General features: G+C 39.9%; 1 protein-coding gene across 2 annotated transcripts in view; it reads right to left on the reverse strand.

Annotated features, from left to right (window-relative positions):
* Positions 1-399: 399 nt before the first annotated feature.
* The window catches only part of LOC126416289 (trafficking protein particle complex subunit 11), a 128,693-nt gene continuing 102,700 nt past the window's right edge, over positions 400-26,392 (reverse strand). For both annotated transcript variants that reach the window (XM_050083943.1, XM_050083952.1), the window contains exons 18-20: positions 15,043-15,262; positions 3,958-4,143; positions 400-591 (exon numbers count right to left, since the gene is read on the reverse strand). In XM_050083943.1, the coding sequence (XP_049939900.1) occupies positions 547-591; positions 3,958-4,143; positions 15,043-15,262 (451 nt within the window). In that variant the 3' untranslated portion in view covers positions 400-546. The remainder of the gene's footprint in view (positions 592-3,957; positions 4,144-15,042; positions 15,263-26,392) is intronic.

Below are 26,392 nucleotides of genomic sequence, written 5' to 3' on the forward strand. Positions count from 1 at the left end.
TAAGATTCTGGAACGAATTATGCTCGCTGTGCAAGGTTCCACTATTACGTTTCTAAAGAGCTTTTTTGAGACAATAGTTAAATAATGTATCTGTGATAACATTCTCGTTAAAAACATTGACCTGATGTGTCAAATGTTTTATGAGACTATTCATAAATCTCATCAAACAATTAATACATCTTCAGATTAAAATATTTCCAAGCTCTTTTCCTCAGTTATTTTCATAGCCAAGGAGGAGCCTGAAAACAAATTATATTCTAATACCATAAATGTTCCTTTCTGCTTGGTGAAGTGGATGAAATATAATAATTAAGAATTTATTCAAATGTCAATTCATACATAAATATAATATCTACAGTTTTAAAAAGAAACATGCACACATAGAGAAAGGCTAATAGGTCTTTTATACAAATACTGAATAGTTATCTTTATTTCAGCAATAAATATTTTTACAAAATGATCAATACTTTTATTTATCCAAAAAGATGACAGGGCATAATTTCTTAACAGGGTGTCACGTAACATCCAAGCAACTTCTGATGGAAATTAAGATGCAACTGCGACAGATGTTGCAGCTTTTTTTGCCTGTGGCTGTAACATAGAAGATTTTATATGAACGTGACATATCTTCAGTACTTTGAAAAAAGTTCACTAAAACTGAAGTAGTTATTAAATTTACAACTACAAAATTATTGTTAGTCAAAATAATATTCTCATTTACAATAATTTTTTAAATGATTAATGATTAAAATACAATCTTTTGTGTAGTAAAAAATACAGATAATGTGGAAAAACTGAAGCAAAAAAGAATTCTTGGACTTAAGTGATGAAGGTACAGCTAAGACTAAATTAACTGATATTAATGATTTTAAGAGTTTAAGATGTAGAGAAATGACAAACATACACAGAGAAACGAGAAAGGCATGAGGTAGCTTCTAAAGTATTACTGGGATTAACGTTACATAAAGGATATCTCCAAGTCCAATGATGACTGATTTAAATTCGCATCTTATGTTGCTATTTGTCACAAGAATTTAAAATTGAGAAAGAAAAAATGAGCATTACATCTACGCAGCTACTCTGCAATTAATACATAAGTGCTTGTCAGAGGGTTCATCAAACCACCTTCAGACTGTTTCTCTACTGTTCCACTCTCTTACAGCGCATGGGAAAAATGAACACCTGAATCTTTCTGTGCGAGCTCAGATTCTTCTTATGTCATTATGACTATCATTCCTCCTTATGTAGGTGAGTGTCAACAAAATATTTCACATACAGAGGAGAAAGTTGGTGACTGAAGTTTCCTGAAGAGTCTTCACTGCAATGAAAAATGCCTTTGTTTTAATGACTGCCAATAACACAAAACAAGCTGCCCTTCTTATTATCTCCTCCCATCCTCCATTTTTCCATTGTTTGATTTCGCCCTTCTTATAACTTTTTCAGTGTCCTCCATCAATCTTGTCTGGTAAGTGCCCCATACCATACAGCAATACTCCAGAAATGCACAGACAAGCATAGTGTTGGGAATGTCTTTAGTAAATCTGATGCATCTTCTGTGTGTTCTGGAAACAAAGCACAGTCTTTGGTTTGCCCTCCACACAACATTTTTCTATGTGATCATTTCGATATAAATTGTAATTGTAGACGCTATGTAATTAGTTGAAATGACAGCCTTTAGATTTGTTTGATTTATTGTTACACAGAAATTTAATGGATTCCTTTTAGTACTATTGTGGATGACTGCACACTATTTATTGTTTACAGTCAACTGCACTTTTTGCACCATACACATATCTTGTCTAAATCATTTTGCAATTGCTTTTGATTTTCTGATGACATTACTAGATGTTAAACTACAGCATCATCTGCAAAAGTCTAAGATGGGTCCTCAGATTGTCTCCTAAATCTTTTATATAGATTATAAACAACAGAGCGATTATAACACTTTCTTGGGGAATCCCAGATATAGCTTCTGTTTTACTCGATGACTTTTCATCAATTACTATGAATTCTGTTAAAGTGGTAGAGAGTTTTGATCCCCTCTAAATTTTAACTCAAAAGCTCTTGAGACGTGAAATATACTTGAATTTTATGGAAAAATGAAAACAGTCCCACTGAACAATAAAAAAAAAAAGAAAAAAAAAATAAAATAATCAGTTAACCCACTGTAGCAATGCGTGAGAAATGCTTGCAGATGTCAACAATGTAATGCAATATATACTAAGATGGTATCTGTTCTTTTGGACATGTCCGATTTAAATTGTAATTGTAGACACTATGTAATTAGTTGAAATGACAGCCTTTAGATTTGTTTGATTTATTGTTGCACAGAACTGACAACAACTGTCTGGCACAGTTGTTAGATTGGTTACTGCTGCTACAATGGTAGGTTGTCAAGATCCAAGTGAGTTTGAATGTGGTGTTATAGTCGGCACACAAGCAATGGGACACAGCACCTCCAAGATACCAAATCTCTGACATTGCTGCGGCCAGAAAAAGATCCTGCAAGAACAGGACCAATGACACTTAAGAGAATCATTCAACATGACAGAAGTGCAACCCTTCTTTTCCACGGAGACCATTAAGTGTTAAATAAATCATAGTTCCTTCAAAGGTGAATTAAATGAAATACTGGACCCACTAAAATCGAGAGAAATATCAAAATTAAGAATTAATGACTGGATATAATAGATTAGATAAGGTACAACAGTAATAGTACAGAAGAGGAGATGGATATTTTTGTAACATTTATACAGAATGAAATACATTTGGTTGAGCATACAGATCTTCAAATATTATTGGGGAGTAGTCAGATGCAATGATTACAGTGGTTAATAAATATTTGTAAAGACAACACAAAGGAAAAGAAGACAGTAAAAAATGGGAATTTTAGAAGGATGCTGTTTAAAGTTGAATTACATAAAGTTCGGAAGCAAACAAAAATATGTTTAAAGTGCTCAAAGGAGACAGAAATATAGCCATGGTGAAAGGAAATACAGCCCTGTGAAAGTCTAGAGAAATGAAACTGGTACAAAATCCTTGAAACTGGGGCATGAAAAGAAGTGGGGAAGGTAGGAGGAGGGAGGAGTGTACAGAAGGTGGCCACAAGTTGGTCTACTTTGCTCTTGGCCACAGTTTGGCGGTGGCCATCCAGCCTGGTGAACAGCTGACTGGCAGTCGTAACAAGCTGTGCAATAACTGTAGCAGATGAAAGTAGACCACCCCGTGGCACAACATGCAGCCGAACATAACATGAATTCAATGGCTGTTCACAATTGAGGGCAACTGTCAGTGTTAAAATTTCAACACCCCCTCTATGAGGTGGTGGTAAGATCACATATTTACATTATGTGCTAGTGAAAATATATCCTCATGAAATCATAGAGCAAACTGCATGCAAAAATGCTACAGTTCTGAGAGCTCTTTGAAGTCCTATGCTATGGAACTGTCTTAACATATAATGCCTCTGCACTACTGTAGGTTGTACTGCCTTAGCTGGAAGGTGCAACTATTATGTGATATATATAGAGAGGAAATATATGATTACAATATACTGTACATGTAATTCACAGGATTTATAACTTACTGACAACGCAATTATGATATAATTTGTTTTATGTGCCACTGCCATTATCTGAATCCCACTTTACGCTATTCTTTCTATAGCTACAACTTAGTTCCTTTAACCTCAACAAAAATTAAATAAACAGTTATCCCATTTGGCACAGCTGAAAGTTAATTTTTAAACAATACAACACTCTTACTGAATCTTTCACCTTCATTTTATGTTTGTCTTCTAACCTTTCATACCTGCCATCTGAACTTATTTGTCCCTGATGGCAATGCTCCAATTAGTTTTTGTTTCTGCCTTGTTTTTTCCCCTTACCACAGTACAAGAGTTTTGGTTTAAATTTGAAATTTCAAACAACCTTAAAATCGAAAAAAATGAAAAATTACCATGACATAAACATGAGACGGCAAGGAACGTTCTAGTAGCTCAGAGAGAAGAGACTGATGTACAGGAGAGTCTGATCTTTCCACAGGTGTAAGCTTCAGTCGTGGCAGTGCAACAAGACCAGAGAGTAGAGGATATAGATTGTAGTCCAATGTACGAATACTGTCTGGTAGTATTCTTAACTGCAACTAAAGAAACAAACACAATAAGTATGGGCACAATTAATGGGGAAGTCACTAAAAGTTTTATCATCATCAATCAGTCAGTGATTAGAAACATATGTTGATACAGAGCAGTAAGTAATGTAAGGGTAGATAACTGTGTCATGTAATTATTAACTAAGCTGCAACCACTATGCTGCTTTCTATGTAGGCACGACAACTAACAAGCTGGCTGGCTGCATGAATGCCCAGCGACAAACTGACCAAGAGACGGCTGGAGTTCCCAGTAGCTAAACATGCTACCCAACACAGTGTGCTTCACTTCAATGACTGCTTCACAGCCTGCATCATCTGGATCTTTCTACCAACACCAACTTTTCTTAACTGAACAGGGAACCCTCTCTGCAATATGTCCTATGTTCCCATAATCCCACTGGCCTCAACTTACACTATTCTCTGTCCTTCACCTGCCTGTCCCACTCCAGCACTACATAACTTCTGTTCCATCAAAGCACCCACTAGTCTTTTTTTCCCCTTCTGTGCTTCTCTCTTTTTCCACTCATCTTCCCTGTCCTCCTCCTAAACCTTCCAACTGCACCTTGCAGCCCTATCCTGTCCCCTTCACATCCCTGCATGCTCCCACAAGCAACTTCATACGTTCCACCATCCCATTCTGCGATCTCCCCTCATTCCATGCTGCCTCCTTATCCCCCAACACTGGATTACTGCTCCCATGAGGCACAGTTACAACTCATTCCGGCCACATTTATCAGAGACTGTGGTCACGTGTATGTGAGTTGTGGTTGTGTGTGCATGTTTTCTACTTCAGAAGAAGGCCTTGTGGCCAAAAGCCAAAACATATAATAGTCATGTCGTTGTGCCTGTCTGCAACTCTATATGGTGAGCGGCAACCTACCCTTTTCATAATATTATTGTTATTTGACACTATGCTTTCCGTAGTTCATTATTTACAAAAATGAGCTTATATTTTTGGTACCAACAAATCAGCCATAAAATAAAAAGAAAATGTAACTAATGTATATAAACTTCTGTTGGTACATAGAGCAACTGTAGTAACTAAAAATATGAAGAAATGCATTTTTACACTAGCATGTTTAAGTCTTAGTCCTGCTGTCACCCCGAAAGGTTGGTCTGATGCCATTTCCCATTGCTGTTAATTGACAGTTATCTTCTTCATTTCAGCATAACTGCTGCATTCCATAGTGTCAATGATCTGCCTTATGCACTAATACTTAGGTCTGCCTGCCACTGTGATCAACCCCCCCCCCCCCCTTTCCCCTGCACCACCTCCCCTTCCATTATAATTTACAGCAACATTTCAAGTCATAATACATGCCTGTCTAGTCATGCACAGTGCTGGTTTCGGCTGGCCGAACCTATATCTCACAGACTGGCCCATGTGGACCACGAGCTAGTCTTCAGCCCATGGTTCGGTTTAGATACATTGATGACATTTATGCCATATGGACTCATGGTGAGGCTGACCTCTTAAAATTCCTGGAATCTCTAAATACATTCTTCCAATTAAATTTCATGTGGTCCTATTCCAGATCCCATGCCACTTTCCTTGACATTGATCTCATCCTCACTGAAGGTCAACAACGCACTTTTGTTCACATTACACCTACTAACAAACAATGATGTTGATCTCATCCTCTAAACATATCTGTCCACATTAGACCTACTAACAAACAACAGTTCTTACATTTTGACAGCTACCTTCATTTCCATGTCAAACGTTCATTCTCATACAGCCTTGGCATTTGAGGTAAACATATTTCTACAGATACACACTCTTTACAGCAATACACCACATTCTCGCTTCAGCCTTCACTGGATGTAAGTACCCCTCTGGTGTAGCTCAAAAGCATGTTTCCTGGGCCATCACATCCAATCCTGGTACTGCTGATCCCTCCAAAAAACAACTTAGTGATCCTCCTCGTCACTCACTACTATCCTGGTCTTGAATGTATTAATCAGCTATTTTGACAAGGCAACGACTTCCATCATGCCCTAAAATGAGGTTCATTCTGTGCAAGATTTTGCCCATCACACCTGGAATAGCTTTTTGTCACCCTCTCAATCTCTACAATATCCTTATCAGGCACTATGCTCATTTTGCAGCCATCTGCCTACCATATGGCACCCCTGTGACTGTCCCCAGAGCAGGACTTGCCTTATGCACTCTCATGCCACCACCTATAACCAGCCCTGTAATTGGCAAAACATACTATCAAAGGGCGAGCCATCTGTGAAATGACATGTCATATACTAGCTGTTATTTAAACACTGTTCGGCCCTTTACATCGGCATGACTACCACCAAGCTATCAATCAGGATGATTAGGGATAAGCAGGTGGTATACACTGGTAACACACAGTCTCCTGTTGCAGAGCATGACGGCTGTGACCTCAATGCCATTTTGCCACACAAGCCATCTGGATTCTTCCTACCACAGACAACAGTTTCTTGAACTCCACAGTTGGGAAGGGGCACTACCACATAGCCTTGGTTCTTGCCACCCATCTGGCCTTAATTTATGTAAATTTCTTTGGTCTCAGCATTTCTTCACAGCAATTATTACTTTCTTCACTCTCTTTTAGTTTTCTACATCTTTCCTTTTCTGACCTGTGTATTATTCGCTGTCCCTCTCCCATCTCTATCACATACAATTAACTTAGCTTTTCACTCTTATTAACTCGTGCACGATGTTTTAGCAGTAATCTCTGTATTGCATGTACCCTATCTTCCACCTTTAAACTCTCAGGTTTTCAAATCTTGTCTGGTGCAGTCCCCAACAATCAGTCTTTCCTTGTAATCCCATATGGAAAGTCTCTCATGACCTAGGGTTCTGGGCAACTTTTCCGAACCCGACCCCTTTTTCCAAACCTCGCCAGCCCTTTTCCTTCACCTCTCTTTCTTCCTCTTCAACCCTTCTGCCAGGAAGAGGAGCCACTGGCTCTGAAAGCTAGCAAACTGTAATACTTTTTACAAGTGTGTTCTCCTTCCACAGCTTGGTGAGTAGATATTTTTTTATCTACCAAGTTACTTATATTTTCAAGATTATTTTTGCAGTATCATAACCATTATTTCTCAAAACAACCTTTTTTCTCAACACGTACTAATCGTACAAGGATGAATGAAATATCATTAGACAGTTTTTTAACAGGCTTCTGATATGCATACCGATTTTGCAGTAAACTAAATATTTTTGGAAAATTTCAACATACAAGAGACTTCACTACCATAGGCAAAAGGGCATCATGGATGCCAGCTTCATATCTGTATTTTAAGAAGCTAATGTATTAATCATGAATAAGAGACTCCCTTTTCAACAGTATTATGAAATGGGTAGTTGCTGCTCACTATACAGTGGAGATGCTGAGTTACAGATAAGCACAACAAAAAGACTGTGAATTAAATTTTATATTGGAAAGCCTTATATTACTAAGTTACCAGATCCACAGTTTCATGTTTCTCATGCTTTTAATCAACGAGATATAAGAAGGCAGAGTTAAAACTTTATTCACAGAGCAATTTTTCTTACGAGTATTCTTCAATTTATGTAGCACTGTTAGTCCATGTTGGAATGTTCCGTGTGTGTGTGGCAGGGGGCTTAAAACGTGTTGTTTCAAATTCAAATAAGACTGGTTTAGAAGTTTTAATAGCAAATCAACTTTTCACAAAAATTGTCATCTTTTCAACAACTGTGTAGACTACTGGAAAACGGTAAGTGAATGAAATTTTATAGTCCACATTCTTGAGATACCGACCAACTGCATAGTAAGTTTCATGTTAAGTATATGTTTACTCCATGAGACATAAGATTCCAAAGTTTAAATTTTGTTCATGCTGCGATTTTTGTGCCCAACTTTGATGCAAATTATCTAGTATTGTTAGTCTGTGCTGTATACTTTTTTCCTTGGCTGTTAGAACCATGGTCTTTCTAATGAGCCCAGTTTTGAAAGTTTTATATAACACAGTTTTTTGCAATATCAATTTGAAAATACCACATTTTTTGCAAAATCTTCAAATTAGCACATCATTTATTCAGTGCTGGAACGTATTACATATATGAGACTTTATATTTGAGAACTTTGTGTTGTTAGGCTACATTTAGGTTGACATTTATCATACCTTTAGTCCCCGACACATAGGAAGTCAAAATTCTTTCAATTATATTTAAGAGAACATAAAGTTGTCCAAGATGTCCAATTTCGTTTCTTTTAACGAAATATAGCCTTAGATGTAATAGCTCAAAGTCACCAGAAACTCATGCTTGTCTTATGCAAATCTGTGCATGGAGTCAAACAAGTGACTATATCCCAGTCAGTATTGCTTTGACGAACATTAAACTTTACCAATGTTTGTTGGTGACGTGCAAATGTTCACATAAAATTTCAACGAGTTCTATGAAGGAAGGGCAGGGCAGGTCTAGGTTAGCTGACATGGAATGACCCAGCAGATATTCCGAGCATTGGACACATGATCTTGTCAGCCAATAGCAACATCACCGTTAAGTAGCGTGAACACACAAATATGAAAAGTTACAGGTTTAAATTAAACAATGGAAATTATTGATTTAAATTAATATACACAGATGCAGTATAGCTACAACAAAAGCTAAGTATTCACATATAAAGTTGGCCACCAAAAATTTTTTTGCTATATGGTTTGGCAGGATCCTAAGAACACAGCTGAAGCTGCAGCAGCTGAATATTTGTGACAAGCATTATAAATTTCACTGCTGTGCATCGAACATTTTGTGGGTTAGCTGGCTGAATACATGTTCCATTGAACACTTCGGGGTGCTGTTGATGCTATTTCTTTGAATTCACACCACATCCGGTCTACACTTACATTGTTAATTTGGAAGTAGTGGAGATTGTCTCTTGGGAAGGCATCAAGTCAGTTTTTATTTGCCTTTTTTTTAAAAAATAGGTGTATTCTTCATTTATTTTTGGAGGATTTGGGGGTTACAATATTCACTCTTCCTATGACAACCAAGTGTTCACTAATTCCTGTATCTGTCCTGATGTTAATTATTAGCTCAGGAATATTTGTTGCTAGGAGGTCAAGTGTGTTTTCACAACCGTTTACTATTCACATGGTCTCATGAACTAACTACTCGAAATAATTTTGAGAGAATGCTTTTAGCACAATTTCGGATGATGTTTTATGCAATACCTCCACAATAAAACATGTATTTTCGCCAACATATTGAGGGTAAATTAAAGTCACTGCAAATTATAATTGTATGAGTCGGATACGTGTCTGAAATTAAACTCAAGTTATCATTGAACTTTTCTGCATTTGTATCATCTGAGGTGGGAGGCCGGTAAAAGGATCAAGTTATTATTTTATTCCAGTTGCCAAGAATGGCCTCTACCAATAATAGCTCACAGGAACTATCAACTTCAATTTTGTTACAAGATAAACTACTACTTACAGCAACAAACACATCACTGCTAACTGTGTTTAGCCTATTCTTTCAGAACACCATTACGTTCTTCACAAAAATATTTGCTGAACTTATCTCTGGCTTTAGCCAGCTTTCAGTGCCTATAATGATTTTAGCATCAGTGCTTTCTATTAGCACTTGGAGCCATGGTACTTTCCCAATACAGTAACGATAATTTATAAACTGTTATACCGATGGTTCCTATACCAATGTTCTTCCTGTGTTCGAACTGCACCCTTTGAGGCTGAAGCCCTTTTTGTATTTCCCCAAGACCATCTAACATAACAAACTGCCAGGTTCACATCACACAGTCCCTGCTAACCATGTAGCCTACTACGTGTAGTGGACTCCTGACCCATTCAGCAGAACCTGAAACCAACCACCATATTCTAGTCCTCTAACTGGCATATCATACTCTATCAAAGCTCCACAGTAACTTCTGCACAGACTTTTATACGAACATGACCATCAAGCAGGTGTACATGCAAATGAGTGGGCGTTACCAAACTGTGGACAAGAGCAAAGAACACCATATAATGAAGGAAATAATTGCACATTGATTTCAATGGTTGCTTCACAACCTTTGCCATCTGGATCCTCCCAATCAACAACCTTTTCAAATATGAGAATAATCTACAAATATTTTTTCCTGAAGTTAAGGACAAAAAAACTGGGGTGCACAGATTAATTGCAATAAGGCTGGTACTCTTCGACCTCCAGCAATAGGTCTTGTTATACTATAGCACTACTGTGGCCTCAATGTGTGATGTGTCAGTGGCATGTAAGAAGTGAAATAATTAACCACATGCTAAATTGCTTATTATGGCTACAAGTTCTCGTTACGGCTCATACACAGCTAAAGAAAACCTTAACATTCCTAAAGAAGCAGAGAAATATGTAAACTGTGCAGTGGGAGGAAGTATGAAGTGAGCAAGGGTTGTATTTGCAACTGGTGAAAAAACAAAATGTGCCTTCAAGAAACTGGGCATTTTACAGCCAGAAAGTAAATCATCTGAACCTTGAAAAAAGGCTCTGTGATCATGCAGATGAGAAGTAACAATACAGATGCCTGGTACCTAATGAAATGTGCCAACTCAAAGCATTGACTTTAGCCAGAGAACAAGGCATCACCAGTTTCAAAGCACGGTGAGGCTGGCTACTGAGTTTTTTCAGTCAAAATGGCCACTGAAAACCACAAATTCACGCCAAGTGGAAAAATCAAGTGGCCACATTTGTTGCAGACTTCTGAGCGCATGAAATGTGCAAGGACTCCATTCCACTTCCACTGATGGAAAAATCCTACAAAAAAATGTGGTATCATAAATTCTCTGGACAGCACCAAGGATGACACTCTATGGGAGGACAGTGATGACAACAATGATTCTTCTGGTAGGAGAGACGATGAAAATCATGATCAAAATAATCATCATGTTAGAATAATTTATTTGCAATGAAACAAGGTGCACTTCCTGCCAAATCAGGTTCCTTTGGGAATTGCACATTCTGTCCGTGAGCACCACAGCAATCTCTCCTAGTGGTGGCCACTGTCTGGAATTCTGTACTGTGTCTGCTCCCAGGTCATGTGGTTCCTGGGATTTCAGGTGGTTGATGTTATTCCCTCGCTTGCCAGTGAGCACTATAATTGTCTCCCAAGAACGTAGTCACCACCTGGTTCTCCATAAGAGATCTGATCCAGTAATTACACCCCTGGTTGTCTCAGGTTCATTTCCAGAGAAGGGAAGTTTTTTCCTCTGTTTCATTAGTAGTTCCAAAGCTGGATTCCATGCTGTATTGAGCTGGTATCCTGTTTCCTGGTTGATCAGTTCCTTCATCGTCTTGATTTCAATAGATTCAGTAATCACACTATCCTAAAATCTGCGGGTCTGAGTGAGGATCCTGGTTTTATCATAATTCATGGCAGTTCATGTTCCGGGAGATTTTCTCCTACTGCTGATTCAGTGGCCTATCATAGCTTGGTAAGTCTTTGGTGTTCTTTACATATTACGCCAACTGTTCTAATGGTCTGAACGATGTAAGACATATCACATTCACATGGTATACCACATTTTCTTAACTCCAGATCATCTTTGACCGTTCCACAGAGTGCCCCGATGTTTTCTAGTGCACAGAACACACTCTTATTTTGTGTTTTTTCAAGATTCTGCTGATCTTAGCATATACAGACCATGTATGTGGTAGAAACATTACCCCCCTGTTCTTCTTCTTCTTCCTCCTCCTCCTCCTCCTCCTCCTCCATGACCACGTACCATATTTATGCCTGGGTGGTGTCTGGTGCTCCGTATACCGCCCATTTCTAGTGGTGCTATTCACTTCAGGACATACTCAATTTAATCAGTGAGAGATTTGATGGTGCTCTGCTGGACTTTTTCAAGCATATTTTAATGCTATCAATTTACTTCCTACTATGTGGAGGCCAATTTTATGAACAGACTGAAGGATTGCCAACAGTTAGTCTCTTTATTTCCAGTAGTGGCAAATCTATTTAGAGAGAGATTTGAGGATGAGGCACTTAGAACTGTTGCCTAGCAGGTACGTTGACGACACATTCGTCATTTGGCCATATGGCCGGAAAAGACTGGACGAGTTCCTTGACCCTCTGTACTCGAGTCACCCCAACATTTAGTTCACAAAGGAACTAGAGAATGATGGTCAGCTTCTATTTCTAGTTGTCCTCGTGAAAAGGATGACAAACAGCACATTAGACCATAATGTGTATAAGAAATCAACACACACTGACATATCTACACACTGTCAGCTGCCATTATCCAGCACAGAAGAATGGGATATTGGGGTGACTTGTACACTAAGCCAAGACATTGTCCAACTCAGAAAGCTTGGCAGGAGAGTTAGAACATCTACAGAAAGCATTTACAGACAATGGGTACTCAAACGGGGAGATCCCCAAAGCGCTATGATCCGCCATATGACCTGATATAATGGCAGGAGGAGGAGGAGGAGGAGGAGAAGGAGGAGGAGGAGGAGGAGAAAAAGAAGAAAAGACCAGGAGGGTAGCCTTTCTACAATATGCACAGTCTATATCTGTTGACATCAGTAGGATCCTGAAAAACCACAGAATCACAAGTGCATTCTGCCCACCAAACAAGATCAGGGCACTCTGTGCAATGGACATAGATAATCTGGGGTTAAGAAAATCTGGTGTCTACCATATACCATGTGAATGTGGAATGTCTTACACTGGTCAGACTACCAAAACAGTTAACATTAGATGTAAAGAACACCAAAGACATACCAGACTATGACAGGCCACTGAATCTGCAGTAGTAAAACATTTCTTGGAACTTGAACATGCTATGAATCATGATAAAACCACGATCCTGGCTCAGACCTACAGATTTCTGGAGAGTGTGATTACTGAATCTATCGAAATCAAGATGACAGAGAACCTGATCAACTGGGATGCAGGATACCAGCTCAGAATGGCATGAAATCTGGCTTTGGAACTTCTAGAGAAACAATGGAATAAGGTTCCCTTCTCTCGTAATGAACCCCAGATGACCAGGGATCAAATCTCTTATAGGGCCTTAGGCAGCAGCTACCGCCTCAGGAGACAACTGTTGTGCTCACAGACAAGAGAGGGAATAACACCAACCACCCAAAACCTCAGGCAGCATACAACCTGAGAGCAGACACAGCACAGAACTACAGATGGCGGCCACCGACACCAGAGGTTACTGTGGCATGCACAGACAGAATATGAAACTCCCACAGCAGCCTGATTTGATCAGTTGCCAACAGCATGATGAATGTCCGCAGCATGTTGATAGTGCTAGGAATGTCCTGGTGGGTGCGGACCTAGCACAGAAACCCTTGGCACAGATGTCAGCAGGCAAAACAGTGGAAACTGGCACAGGTGGAAAACAAAATGCATAGAGACAAATAGCACTGCTAGAAACTGTTGCAGCAGGCAAGGATGGTGTAGGGAACACCAGGCATAAGTACGGGACATGATCAGCTTGTTCGCCAGTTGCAGGAAACGCCCAATGAAGATGCCAAGTTACAATGTCGAAATATCGTGTTGGGAAGATGCAGGGTACTGGTAGTACATCCGACTCCAAGAGGTCCCACTGTATGGCTGTGGCAATCTAAGAAATTACAAAATGAATGAAACTTAAATTTTTTTTGCCCCCCCCTCCCCCCCTCCATCCTCTTTCCTTAAAATTACAGTTTGCGGATTATTCGATGGTGTCAATTATTCGTATATATACTGTATGGAGATGGAAGTTACTCTTACCCTTTACCCTTTGACCCTGCAATTTTCCTGGTCTCAATTTCTGCTAGTCCATGGTACCACCCACCACCACCACCACCTCCTGTTCCCCACCCCCCTCTCTCTTCCACCCCCACTCTCCTCCTTACTCCACATGTACCAATTCCCTCACTTTAAACTCACTGGTGTGCAGAAACTGCATAAATTTATTGTAAACACGAATAAATATTAAATTGTAGGACCTAACAATAATATTTATTTAACAACTGGTGGAGCAGTAACACCTAACACAACCGTGCCCCAAAAATAAATTACAAAATACAATAGCATCAACAGCTTTTACACTTTTACAAATTCAGAAAGGAGGAAAATGATAAGAGAAAGACACCCTGATATATATATAGAAGGAAACATTCCACGTGGGAAAAATTATATATAAAAACAAAGATGAGGTGACTTACCGAACAAAAGCGCTGGCAGGTCGATAGACACACAAACAAACACAAACATACACACAAAATTCAAGCTTTCGCAACAAACAGTTGCCTCATCAGGAAAGAGGGAAGGAGAGGGGAAGACGAAAGGAAGTGGGTTTTAAGGGAGAGGGTAAGGAGTCATTCCAATCCCGGGAGCGGAAAGACTTACCTTAGGGGGAAAAAAGGACAGGTATACACTCACACACACGCACATATCCATCCACACATACAGACACTCTTCCCTCTTCCTGATGAGGCAACTGTTTGTTGCGAAAGCTTGAATTTTGTGTGTATGTTTGTGTTTGTTTGTGTGTCTATCGACCTGCCAGCGCTTTTGTTCGGTAAGTCACCTCATCTTTGTTTTTTTATATATATATATATATATATATATATATATATATATATATATATATATATATATATATATATATATATATATATATATATGCTGGGGTTAAAAAGGATTTTTTCTCCTTATTTAGCTGTATTTAACTCTTTTTTTTTTTTAATTCTGTTATATATGCACAAGTTTTTCAAAATGAAAGGACTTCTAAAGTTCTATGATAAAAAAATCTACCATATTTTCTAGTTTTTACAACTGGTATTTAGACATTCTGTTTCTGTTTGAAAATTATTAAAATTAATGTCCTTATTTTAAACACTTATTCATCTGTGTCTTTCTTTCTTCTCAAATATGACAGTTTGTGTTAATACTTTACCTGTTTATGTCCAGCAAACATAAATGCTTCACTGGCTTCCATGCTGAGATCCAGTTCTAGGAGCAGTTCAGTATGGTTGCGTATCAGGTATGACACAGCCATGGGAGTGCGCACCCAACCATGAGCAGGTAAACGCATTTCAACTGCAAGTGGTGATGCCTCAACCCGGATTGTAGGCATCATAATGCTACTGCTTGTAACCTGGCTGTTGCTGCCTTTCCTGTGGAATGTTTTACACATATGAGAAATAATTAAAAATTAAAACTGTAGTAAGAGCTCATGTTTTGATAGCATTGCAATGTGTAACATTCTTGCAGGTATGGTGTGAAGTTGTTGTGTCTTATTGGCACAATATTTCAACATCATGTGGTCCTTGACTACTAAAGTATCAGGACCTCTTCTATTACTTATATATACAAAGGCTATCCACAAAGTACATTACGTTTTGGAATTAAAAATAAATAAAGTACTGGAAATATTTTTTATTATATACAGATGAAAGCCACACTTAAATACTACTTCTCTACATAGTTGCCATTTAAATTAAGGCACTTATCATAGCGATGGACGAGCTTGGAAATACCTTTGTCGTAAAATTCGGCCGCCTGCGCCTTCAACCACGTGGTTACCTCTTCTTGAAGCTGTGCGTCGTCATCAAAACGCTGCATAGCCAACCACTTCTTCATTGCTGGGAATAAGTGGAAGTCGTTCGGTGCCAGGTCGGGACTGTACGGCGGATGAGGAAACAACTCCCACTTAAAAGTTTCGAGAACTTCACGAGTGGCATTTGCCATGTAGGCCCGAGCGTTGTCGTGAATCAGCAAGATCTTTGAGCCCAACTTTCCCCTGCGCTTGCTTTGTATTGCTCTTCTGAGGTTGTGCAGAGTTTGGCAATACCTTCGAGAGTTTATTGTAGTGCCTCTTTCTAGGAAATCCACAAAAATCACACCTTTTCTGTCCCAAAAGACAGTCACCATCACTTTCCTAGCCGACATTGTCTGCATGCATTTCTTGGGTTTTGGGGGGGAATTTGTGTGCCCCCAATGTATTGACTGCAATTTTGTCTTGCAGTTCACATGCTTAACCCATGTTTAGTCACCAGTAACGATGCGATCGAGTAATGAGTCGCCATCTTTCTCGTAAGCGTCCAAAAACGTTAACGCTGCAGCCATTTGCTGATTTTTGTGAATCTCTGTCAAGATTTTTGGTATCCATCTTGCACAAAACTTGTGGTAACCAAGCTTTTCGGTAACGTTTTCGTGCAACAAACTGTGGAAAACTCATAGAGTGTTCCGTTATTGTGAAATTACGGTTTTCACGGACCGCGGCATTGACTTTTTCGACAAGTTCGGCAGTCACTATGCTGGGTCTTCCACTTCACTCTTCGTCGTGAACATTAGTTCGGCCATTTTTAAATTTTATGACCCATTGACGCACTCCACCTTCAGTGATTATGTTGTCCCCATACACTTCACAAAGCTGCCGATAGATTTCTATCGGTGTACAGTTTTTTGCAGTCAGAAACCTTATTACAGTACGCACTTCACACTTCACGGCATTTTCAATTAATGCTGACATTTCAAACTGTCTCAGTAACTCAACGGAGTACAGCATGAACCTCTCACTAGCACGGCAGGATGCCGACTGAGCGGCGGAATGCCATGACACCAAATATATATACACACACACACACCAATTACCCCTCACTTTGCCTTACCGTAGTCCTGGCTCTGGTATTTGGGATGCTGTCTGCTTCCAAGCACACCCTGCCCATCTGAGGCATCCCGTACATGTTCCACTTCCACTGGTGGTGAGTGGTGTCCAGGTGGCATGTCAGTGGCCAGTTACCCTGGGGATGAGATTCCCCCTTAAAATCAATAAAAGAGTGCCAGGAAGCTCAGTTCGAGCCACAAATAAGGAAATCAGGCACTGACACAGTAGCTGGATGTCATTCACGGCCAGTGGAAACAGACCAGATAAAGATCACCACGGATGGCCGAAGAGCACTTGGATGCAGATAGTGTGCAGCATTCCAAAGTCAGGGCTGCAGAAAGGTGAAAGGAGGGGAGTAAGTAGCACACACAAAAAGAAGAACAGCCCCTTGATGCTTTAGTATGTCAGAGAGCAACTGGTGATGACAACAAGGAATGTTGTCGAAATAATGTGCCAAAAAGACATAATAATCTGGCAGATTACCTGCAATAACATTATACACTAAAAGTGATGGTATTTCTCAATTCCCAAAACATAAATTTCAAGAGACTGAAAGTCTGCCAATATCTGAAAAGGTTGTAAGTCCATCAAAATGGAAAAGGGTCCATGTTATGTTTTGTAGGACAGGTGACCACTTATAAGGGGAAAAGGTAGGATGAATATTGCAGACAGCATGGCACATAATGGCAGGACAGAACCTATGAATAAAGGGAAGTTCCTTAGGAACATAAGAGAGACGCATAGAAATCTGAGTGAGTGAAAACTTTTAACTGATTAAATTTGGCAAAAATTTGCAATGCCAAGGAGAACACATAACTGCAATGAACTTTACAGCACAAATTAAGTAACGACGGGACCCAATGAACTGTAATCAGAGCCTCTCAATGCCACGACATGGAATGAAAGAGGCTATCTATATGTTCCTGGGAAATTTCTATCCACTAGTCATCAGCCACAAAGCATCAATAATCACTTCTAGAAGTCCATGACAAACAAGTTTATGGAAATTTGTGGTAAGGGCTATGGGACCAAACTGCTGAGGTCATCAGTCCCTAGGCTTATGCACTACTTAATCTAACTTAAACTAACTTACACTGAGGACAACACATACACCCACACCTGAGGGAGGACTCGAGCCTCGGACGGGGAGGAGCCGCGCAAACATGACAAGACACCTCAGACCGCACAGCTACCCCGCGCGGCCAAGTTTATGACCAACAACATTCCAGACATGTTCAATATGTGACATGTTAAGCAAATGAACTGGTTATGGAAGCTGACATATAAATGATCCTTGAATGAAGACTAACCTCCTTCATCTCATGTGAATGTCGTATTTCTGGCTCTGAAAACTCCTGGTGTAGCAGTTGCTTTTCATAGTCTCCCAACATGCATGAGTCAACACAAAACATTTGTACGCAACTGTGTCAAAAAACATCTCACTTTGTGTTTGCTTACAATGCAATCTGCCACAGGGTAGACACTAATGTACCATTTAACAAAAAATTGGCCATCACTACTGAACAAATTGAAGTAGTATGCAATTAAAACAATAATTTGCTAGTCAACACATCATTTATGGTTTTTAAATAGCCATTTTAGTGTGAGGAATTTGACTTCTGAACAGTGTGTTTCTCGCTTATGGGTATAACGGATCAAACTACTACGTCATTAGGCCCTCTATTAAACAAATATTAAATCAAAAAAATTCTTTTACAATGAAGGAGATGGGTAGCCAAATCAAACAGGGTCTCCCAACCAATAATGCCATATGATCATTTCATTAGAAAAACTACAAGAATTAACAATAATTAAGAAAAGTCAAAGGGAAAAAGTATTCGTGCTGATCTTTTCTGATCAAATCCACATTCAAATGGTGATCTTTTTTCTCAATAATTAATTTCTTTATCATCAGGTAAGATTACACAAGCTGCACAGTTGAATAAAATATAAAACTAGTTTCACTGTTTGGTTATCACTGGCTAAAATTCCAAGTGATGTGTTGGCTGTCTCAATGCTCACCTTACTGTGATGAAAGTGGTGGCACTATTACAATGGGCACCTATGATAAAGGGGTACCAAAACTGCAGTAAACTGGAATGATTTGCTGAAGAATGTATTTATGGGTAGCTCCAGTGTGGCCAATTCAGAGTCAGCAAAGAATTTAGATGCATGCATGCAGTTGCAGAATTTTTTTTTCAGTATGTTGTGGATCCTTGTTGGCAGCTTCAGCACACCACTCTCTGCTCCATGACACTAAGAGTTTTTTGGGTAGGGTTGTTTACAAGTGATGACTCAGTATCTTACCGGTAAGTTCCAAGGCATCTTTTTTGGTTGCCACCTAGGCCACGTCATCTGCAAGTTCATTTGCTGAGAGTGCAACACAGCTGGGTGTCAACAGAAATATAACTGACCTTTCCAAGTTTTGGAACTTCAAAAGAAGGTCTTGAGTGTGAGTAGGTGTGGATGTATTGTGAAGCTTTCATAATGGCTACTAGTTATGCTATGAAGACAAAACATTCCTGTGACAGGGAGTATTATTTATTGCTAGCTGAGGAAGTGGAGGTATTTCCCATTTGACCATCAATACATGATCCATCACTGCACTCCATTAAGTAACTCATTATGTTACTAAAGTTACAGATGTGTTGAACTATTCGGCTATGGCAGAAGCACATTATGCATGTTTTGTAAGTAATGAATTGAAATACTTGGGTGAGGCCCAAGAATGTGTTCTTATGGAGTACTGCAGCTGACATTTTGCAACACTCAAGCTTGAAGACCTGTAAAAAGTGCTAGGTTGTTAACATAATGGAAATTAAGACTGTACACTCCACGGCCTCTAAAAGTCTGTTAAATGCAATTAAGAAAAGTGGTATACTCAGAACAACACCTGGAGGGACCATTTTTCTGTGTGTGGTGAAGACCATGAGAAGTGTATACTAGCACACTGAAGGACCAATGACATTAACAATTATAGATAGAAATCAATGTAGAGTAGTATTACTACAATGCCACCACATGGCGTCATAAACTTTTCACAGATAGAAAAAGACTGCAATGAAAGGCTGACAGTCGGTGAAGACTGTTCTGATGATACCATATTCTAAGCAAATTACTGAGCTACATGAGTAAGACTCATGAACTGTCCTCACAGCTTTACTTCTGCCAGCACCTCATCACTTACCTTCCAAACTTCACAGAACTTCTCCAGCAAAACTAGCTCAGTTGGTACAGCACTTGCCCATGAAAGGCAAACGTTCCAGGTTTGAGTCCTGGTCTGGCACACTGTTTTAATCTGCCAGGATGTTTCATACAAGTGCACACTAATCCAGAGTGAAAAGTCATTCTGTAAACAATCCCCCAGGCTGTGGCTAAGCCATGTCTCCACAACATCATTTCTTCCAGGAGTGGCTAGTCCCACTAGTTTCACAGGTGAACTTCTGTAAAGTTTGGAAGGTAGGAGATGAGGTACATGTGAAAGTAAGGCTGTGAGGATGGTTAAAAGTTGTGCTCAGGTAGATCAGATGGTAGAGCACTTGCCCATGAAAGGCAAAGGTCCCGGGTTCGAGACCCAGTTCAGCAGAGTTTTAACCTAAGAACATGATGTCTGTATTACAAGGGCAATGATTTGGTGACTGGCTATGTACACAATCACAATCTGGTGTCATGGCGCAGCACTACACTAAGGCACTCCTACTCAATGAATTCATCACTGTATGCTTCAGTGTGTAGAGAACTGATTGGCGTATCTACTCCTCCTCTATTATGCTGTCCCAGAACTTAGCATTTGCGTCACAATACTCGTCTCATCAAGTTTCATTCCGTGTTTATATTCAGGAGAGTGCTCGGTAACAGCTGATTTGTTTGGTCATTTTAATCAGGTATGTCACCAATGTTCTTTGCATCTCTCCTCAGCTATTATGACTGTCTACCTCACATAAAGTATGCCACATTCATGTGGAATGCAATACACATACAGCTTTTGGAGTCCTAGATCATCTTTAACATTACAAAGAATGTTTTATCTTAGTTGAAGGGAGTCAAAACACACTGGATGCCATGTTTCCATAGGCATCCATCGATCTTTCTGGATACTGGGCCAACATGTGGCAGAAAAGCTACTGTGTGGGTCTCAGTTTCAGTTGAAATTTCAGGCTCTTTCTCAGACATTCTCAATTTTGAGTGAATCATCCGTTCAATCTTATGATCTGAGTACCCATTCCTTTTCCTCGATGTGTTGGTTAAGAGAAAACGGACAGATCCCTGGGTCATAGCGCATATCTGAAACCTATGCACAATGACCTTTATCTCCTTGCCTCAAGCCTTCACCATACATCACAAAAAAATTTGGTGCTAAAGACCCTGGCCCATAGAGCTTAAACATTTTTAGACAAAGAGATCCTTATTGAAGACGAGGTAGACCTTCACATGGAGTGTTCTTATGTAGTTAGTTAGTTAGTTAGTTAGTTAGTTACGTGTTCCATTGATCAATAGCAAGGAAAAACCGTTATGATGTGGAATGTGTTAAATGCACAAGAAATGCGCATAGGAAACAATTTTTTTTTTTTTACATTATAGTGTTATACCTAAATATTTCTATTATCTATCCCATTCCCTTAAATGGCACAAAATGCATATAATATATCTCCAGATTTATTTACTCATATTCAAGAATTCATCTATGGTATAGAAGGAATTGTGAAGGAGGTATGATTTCAATTTGTTTTCGAAATTATTACTGCTGTCTATCAGACGTTTTATTTCATCTGGTAATTTATCAAAAAGTTTTATAGCAGCATATTTTACCCCTTTCTGTGCCAAAGATACGTTAAGTAAAGGACAGTGTAGGTCTTTTTTTCTGGTACTGTAATCATGAATGTTGCTGTTGATTTTAAACTGGTCCATGTTGTTGAGAAAAAATTTCATTATTGAGTAAATGTACTGTGAAGCAGTTGTAAGAATTCCTAACCTTTTAAACAGATGCCTACAAGATGTGCGACTATGAACTCCAAACATTATTCTAACTACTTTCTTTTGAGCAGTGAATACCTTTTGCCTAAGTGTTGAGTTGCCCCAGAAAATTATTCCATATGACATCAGAGAGTGGAAGTATGCAAAGTATGTTACCTTATTAATTTCTACATCCTCAAAATCGGCAATTATCTGATTACAAACGTTGATGAACCTAGTTGCTTTAGCAGATGCAAAATATGAAATTTCCAATTAAGTTTCTCATCTATATGTACACCCAAAAACTTAGTATGCTCTACCCTGGCTACTGACTTCTTTTGATGTGTTATGTTCATTGAAGGAATTATGCTTTTTGCAGCAGAAAATTGGATGTACTGTGTTTTTTCAAAGTTCAGAGCAGACCCATTCGCAGAAAACCAATTAATAACTTTTCCAAAGACCTTATTTGTATCATTTTCTATGAGACTTTCTTTTACTGGATTAATAATTATGCTTGTATCATCAGCAAACAGTGTCAGTTCAGCATCTTGTTTCACATAAGAAGGGAGGTCATTCACATATATCAAGAACAGGAGGGGACCCATGATCGAACCTTGTGGAACACCTAATGTAATTTCACCCCAGTTAGATGAAGTGGCAAACTCCTTTGAATCACTTGAAGCATATAAAGAGACTTTTTGCTTCCTGTTCTGTAGATACGACTTAAACCACTCATATGCTGTTCCATTTATACCATAGAATTGTAATTTCTCTAACATAATGTCATGGTTCACACAATCAAATGCTTTGGATAAGTCACAGAATATTCCTACTGGTGACATTTTACTATTTAAAGACTCTATTATGTGGACAGTGAAATTGTATATTGCTGTCTCAGTGGAACAGCATTTCTGAAATCCGAATTATGATTTACTAACTGTGATTTACTACCGTTGAGATGGCTAACCACTCTTGAGTACATTACTTTCTCAAATATTTTTGAAAATGCTGTAAGCAAGGATACTGTCCGGTAATTCTTGACACCTGTGGTTTCCCCCTTTTTGTAGAGAGGCCTGACAAAGGCATATTATAACCTGTCTGGAAAAATGCCCTGAGTCAGTGATGCATTACATATGTGACTCAAAAACATTAGCTGTATTTGCTCCACATTGTTTTAATAACTTGTTAGAGATGTCATCTGCTCCAACAGAACATTTATTTTTCATATATTTAATAATTTTCCTTATTTCACAAGAGGTTGTTAGATGAAACTTAATCTGGCTAAAATTTTTCAAAACTGACTCTTCCGTGTACTGCCTGGCTTTCTTTTGAACTATTCTCGCCAATTTTGTCTCCTACACTTAAGAAATGATTGTTAAATACACTCCTGGAAATTGAAATAAGAACACCGTGAACTCATTGTCCCAGGAAGGGGAAACTTTATTGACACATTCCTGGGGTCAGATACATCACATGATCACACTGACAGAACCACATGCACATAGACACAGGCAACAGAGCATGCACAATGTCGGCACTAGTACAGTGTATATCCACCTTTCGCAGCAATGCAGGCTGCTATTCTCCCATGGAGACGATCGTAGAGATGCTGGATGTAGTCCTGTGGAACGGCTTGCCATGCCATTTCCACCTGGCGCCTCAGTTGGACCAGCGTTCGTGCTGGACGTGCAGACCGCGTGAGACGATGCTTCATCCAGTCCCAAACATGCTCAATGGGGGACAGATCCGGAGATCTTGCTGGCCAGGGTAGTTGACTTACACCTTCTAGAGCACGTTGGGTGGCACGGGATACATGCGGACGTGCATTGTCCTGTTGGAACAGCAAGTTCCCTTGCCGGTCTAGGAATGGTAGAACGATGGGTTCGATGACGGTTTGGATGTACCGTGCACTATTCAGTGTCCCCTCGACGATCACCAGTGGTGTAAGGCCAGTGTAGGAGATCGCTCCCCACACCATGATGCCGGGTGTTGGCCCTGTGTGCCTCGGTCATATGCAGTCCTGATTGTGGCGCTCACCTGCACGGCGCCAAACACGCATACGACCATTATTGGCACCAAGGCAGAAGCAACTCTCATCGCTGAAGACGACACGTCTCCATTCGTCCCTCCATTCACGCCTGTCGCGACACCACTGGAGGCGGGCTGCACGATGTTGGGGCGTGAGCGGAAGACGGCCTAACGGTGTGCGGGACCGTAGCCCAGCTTCATGGAGACGGTTGCGAATGGTCCTCGCCGATACCCCAGGAGCAACAGTGTCCCTAATTTGCTGGGAAGTGGCGGTGCGGTCCCCTACGGCACTGCGTAGGATCCTACAGTCTTGGCGTGCATCCATGCGTCGCTGCGGTCCGGTCCCAGGTCGACGGGCACGTGCACCTTCCGCCGACCACTGGCGACAACATCGATGTACTGTGGAGACCTCACGCCCCACGTGTTGAGCAATTCGGCGGTACGTCCACCCGGCCTCCCGCATGCCCACTATACGCCCTCGCTCAAAGTCCGTCAACTGCACGTATGGTTCACGTCCACGCTGTCGCGGCATGCTACCAGTGTTAAAGACTGCGATGGAGCTCCGTATGCCACGGCAAACTGGCTGACACTGACGGCGGCGGTGCACAAATGCTGCGCAGCTAGCACCATTCGACGGCCAACACCGCGGTTCCTGGTGTGTCCGCTGTGCCATGCATGTGATCATTGCTTGTACAGCCCTCTCGCAGTGTCCGGAGCAAGTATGGTGGGTCTGACACACCGGTGTCAATGTGTTCTTTTTTCCATTTCCAGGAGTGTACATTGACTACCTGTGTACTGTTGGTTAAGATGGTCTCATTCTTTTTAACAGTAATACTACCTACCCCAGTGGTTACTTTTCCTGTCTCCCTTCTAACAACATTCCATACTGATTTGATTTTATTGCTGGAGTTGTTAATTTCTTCTCTAACATAATTACTTCTTGATTTCCTTACAACTTTTCTCAGTACGTTACAGTAATTTTTATAGTGTAAAACTACTTCTGGATCTTTACTAGTTCTTGCTGTCTCATACAGTTTTATTTTTCTTTCTGAAGGCACTTTAATACCTGTAGTAATCCAAGGTTTCTTTGAAAAGTTTGTGGTGTTACATTTCGTAATTTTCTTTGGAAAACAATGTTTAAAAAGGCATATAAATTTATCAAGAAATATGCTGCATTTATCATTAGCATTTGGCTCATTATATACATCTTCTCAGTTTACATCTTTCTCTGAAGTGATCTATAGATACCGGGTTGAGCACCCTCACACTTTTACTTAATGGTTTCTGAAGTGTACACCCTGCTAGGTTTTGTAAGTTATTTAGTTGTGCATCATGGTCAGATAAACCATTTACCACAGGGATAGCATGTGTGTGTTCTACATCCTCTTGCTGTACAAATACATTATCTATTAGAGTACTACTGTCCTGAGCTATACGTGTAGAGAAATTGATCACTGATTCTAAGTTACATGTTGTTAACAACACTTCTAGTTCACTTTTCCTATCAGAATTGCTTAGAAAGTTAACACTGAAATCACCACGGATTAATAACTTCATCTTTTTGTCTGACGGTCAGCATAATAGGGATTCAAACTTTTTTATGAGTAGCCCACAACTGCTACAGCTTGAGTTGTTAATACATTGTCATGACATGTGACCAAAGCAACTGCATTTGAAACCTCACACAGGAGGCAGTATAAAATAGTATGATGTCACCATAATAGACTAATTTTCATCTGTTCTGGGAATGAATCATCTCTGATGCCCAGAATGAATGCTCCCGTGTCTGTCCTGCTATCTCCAGGCCTTGTTGGATATGGCAAATGAAGTGAATTCCCTATATTTCTAAACTGGCCTGCAATTCTTTGTCTGCTTGCAATGTAGGGACACAATGTAAAAATTATTGTTTACATTATGTTGAGGCTCTTAGCAGACGTATCTGTGACTGGGATAACACCAAGTTTGTTACAAGGGATTGGGCTGCAAAAGAGTTTTGATTAATATACATCAGCTTCTCATTTTACCTATTTGTTCTGAAAATCAGAATGATTTTGCATTCACGAAGGATTTATCATCTGCTCTGGTACAGAACAAGTATTGTGGTGATCATGTCCCATACAGTAGCGAAGGAAGGAAATACCTTGGAACTGTATCTCTCTGCAGCAATGCTATCTGCTCTGTCAGGTAAGATTTCTGAGACTGTTTGGTCATCATCTTAGGATAGTTTAGTTCTCTTATTGGGTGTTGTCCACATTGGTGTCACTCAATTGGAACAGGGGCTCTCTGCAAGGGCACTAAACAGGCACAGCACCTGCAACCGCTGCAGGGAGTCTCCAAGTCTCAGATTCCATGAACACAAAATCCATGATGTTTACAGGATGTACACAGCTTGGGCACCAACAGTATGATTTCTGCTTGGTCAGGGGGCTAAAGTCATGCAGATACTTGAAGTCTCCCCACAATGGATTGGATAATGTGTTGGGTTATGGGCATTTGCATATACCGCACACAGTACATTAATTATGTGGCATTGCATATCTGGTGGAACATGTACCACATTGGACAACCTACTCAACAAAGAAAAGTATTTTGAAAAACGAAGGGTCAAATAGGCTAATGGGGACCATACGTGATTAGCAAGACATAAAGGTATACG

This window comes from Schistocerca serialis, chromosome 1 (genome assembly GCF_023864345.2).
Source record: "Schistocerca serialis cubense isolate TAMUIC-IGC-003099 chromosome 1, iqSchSeri2.2, whole genome shotgun sequence".
Taxonomy (NCBI): domain Eukaryota; kingdom Metazoa; phylum Arthropoda; class Insecta; order Orthoptera; family Acrididae; genus Schistocerca; species Schistocerca serialis.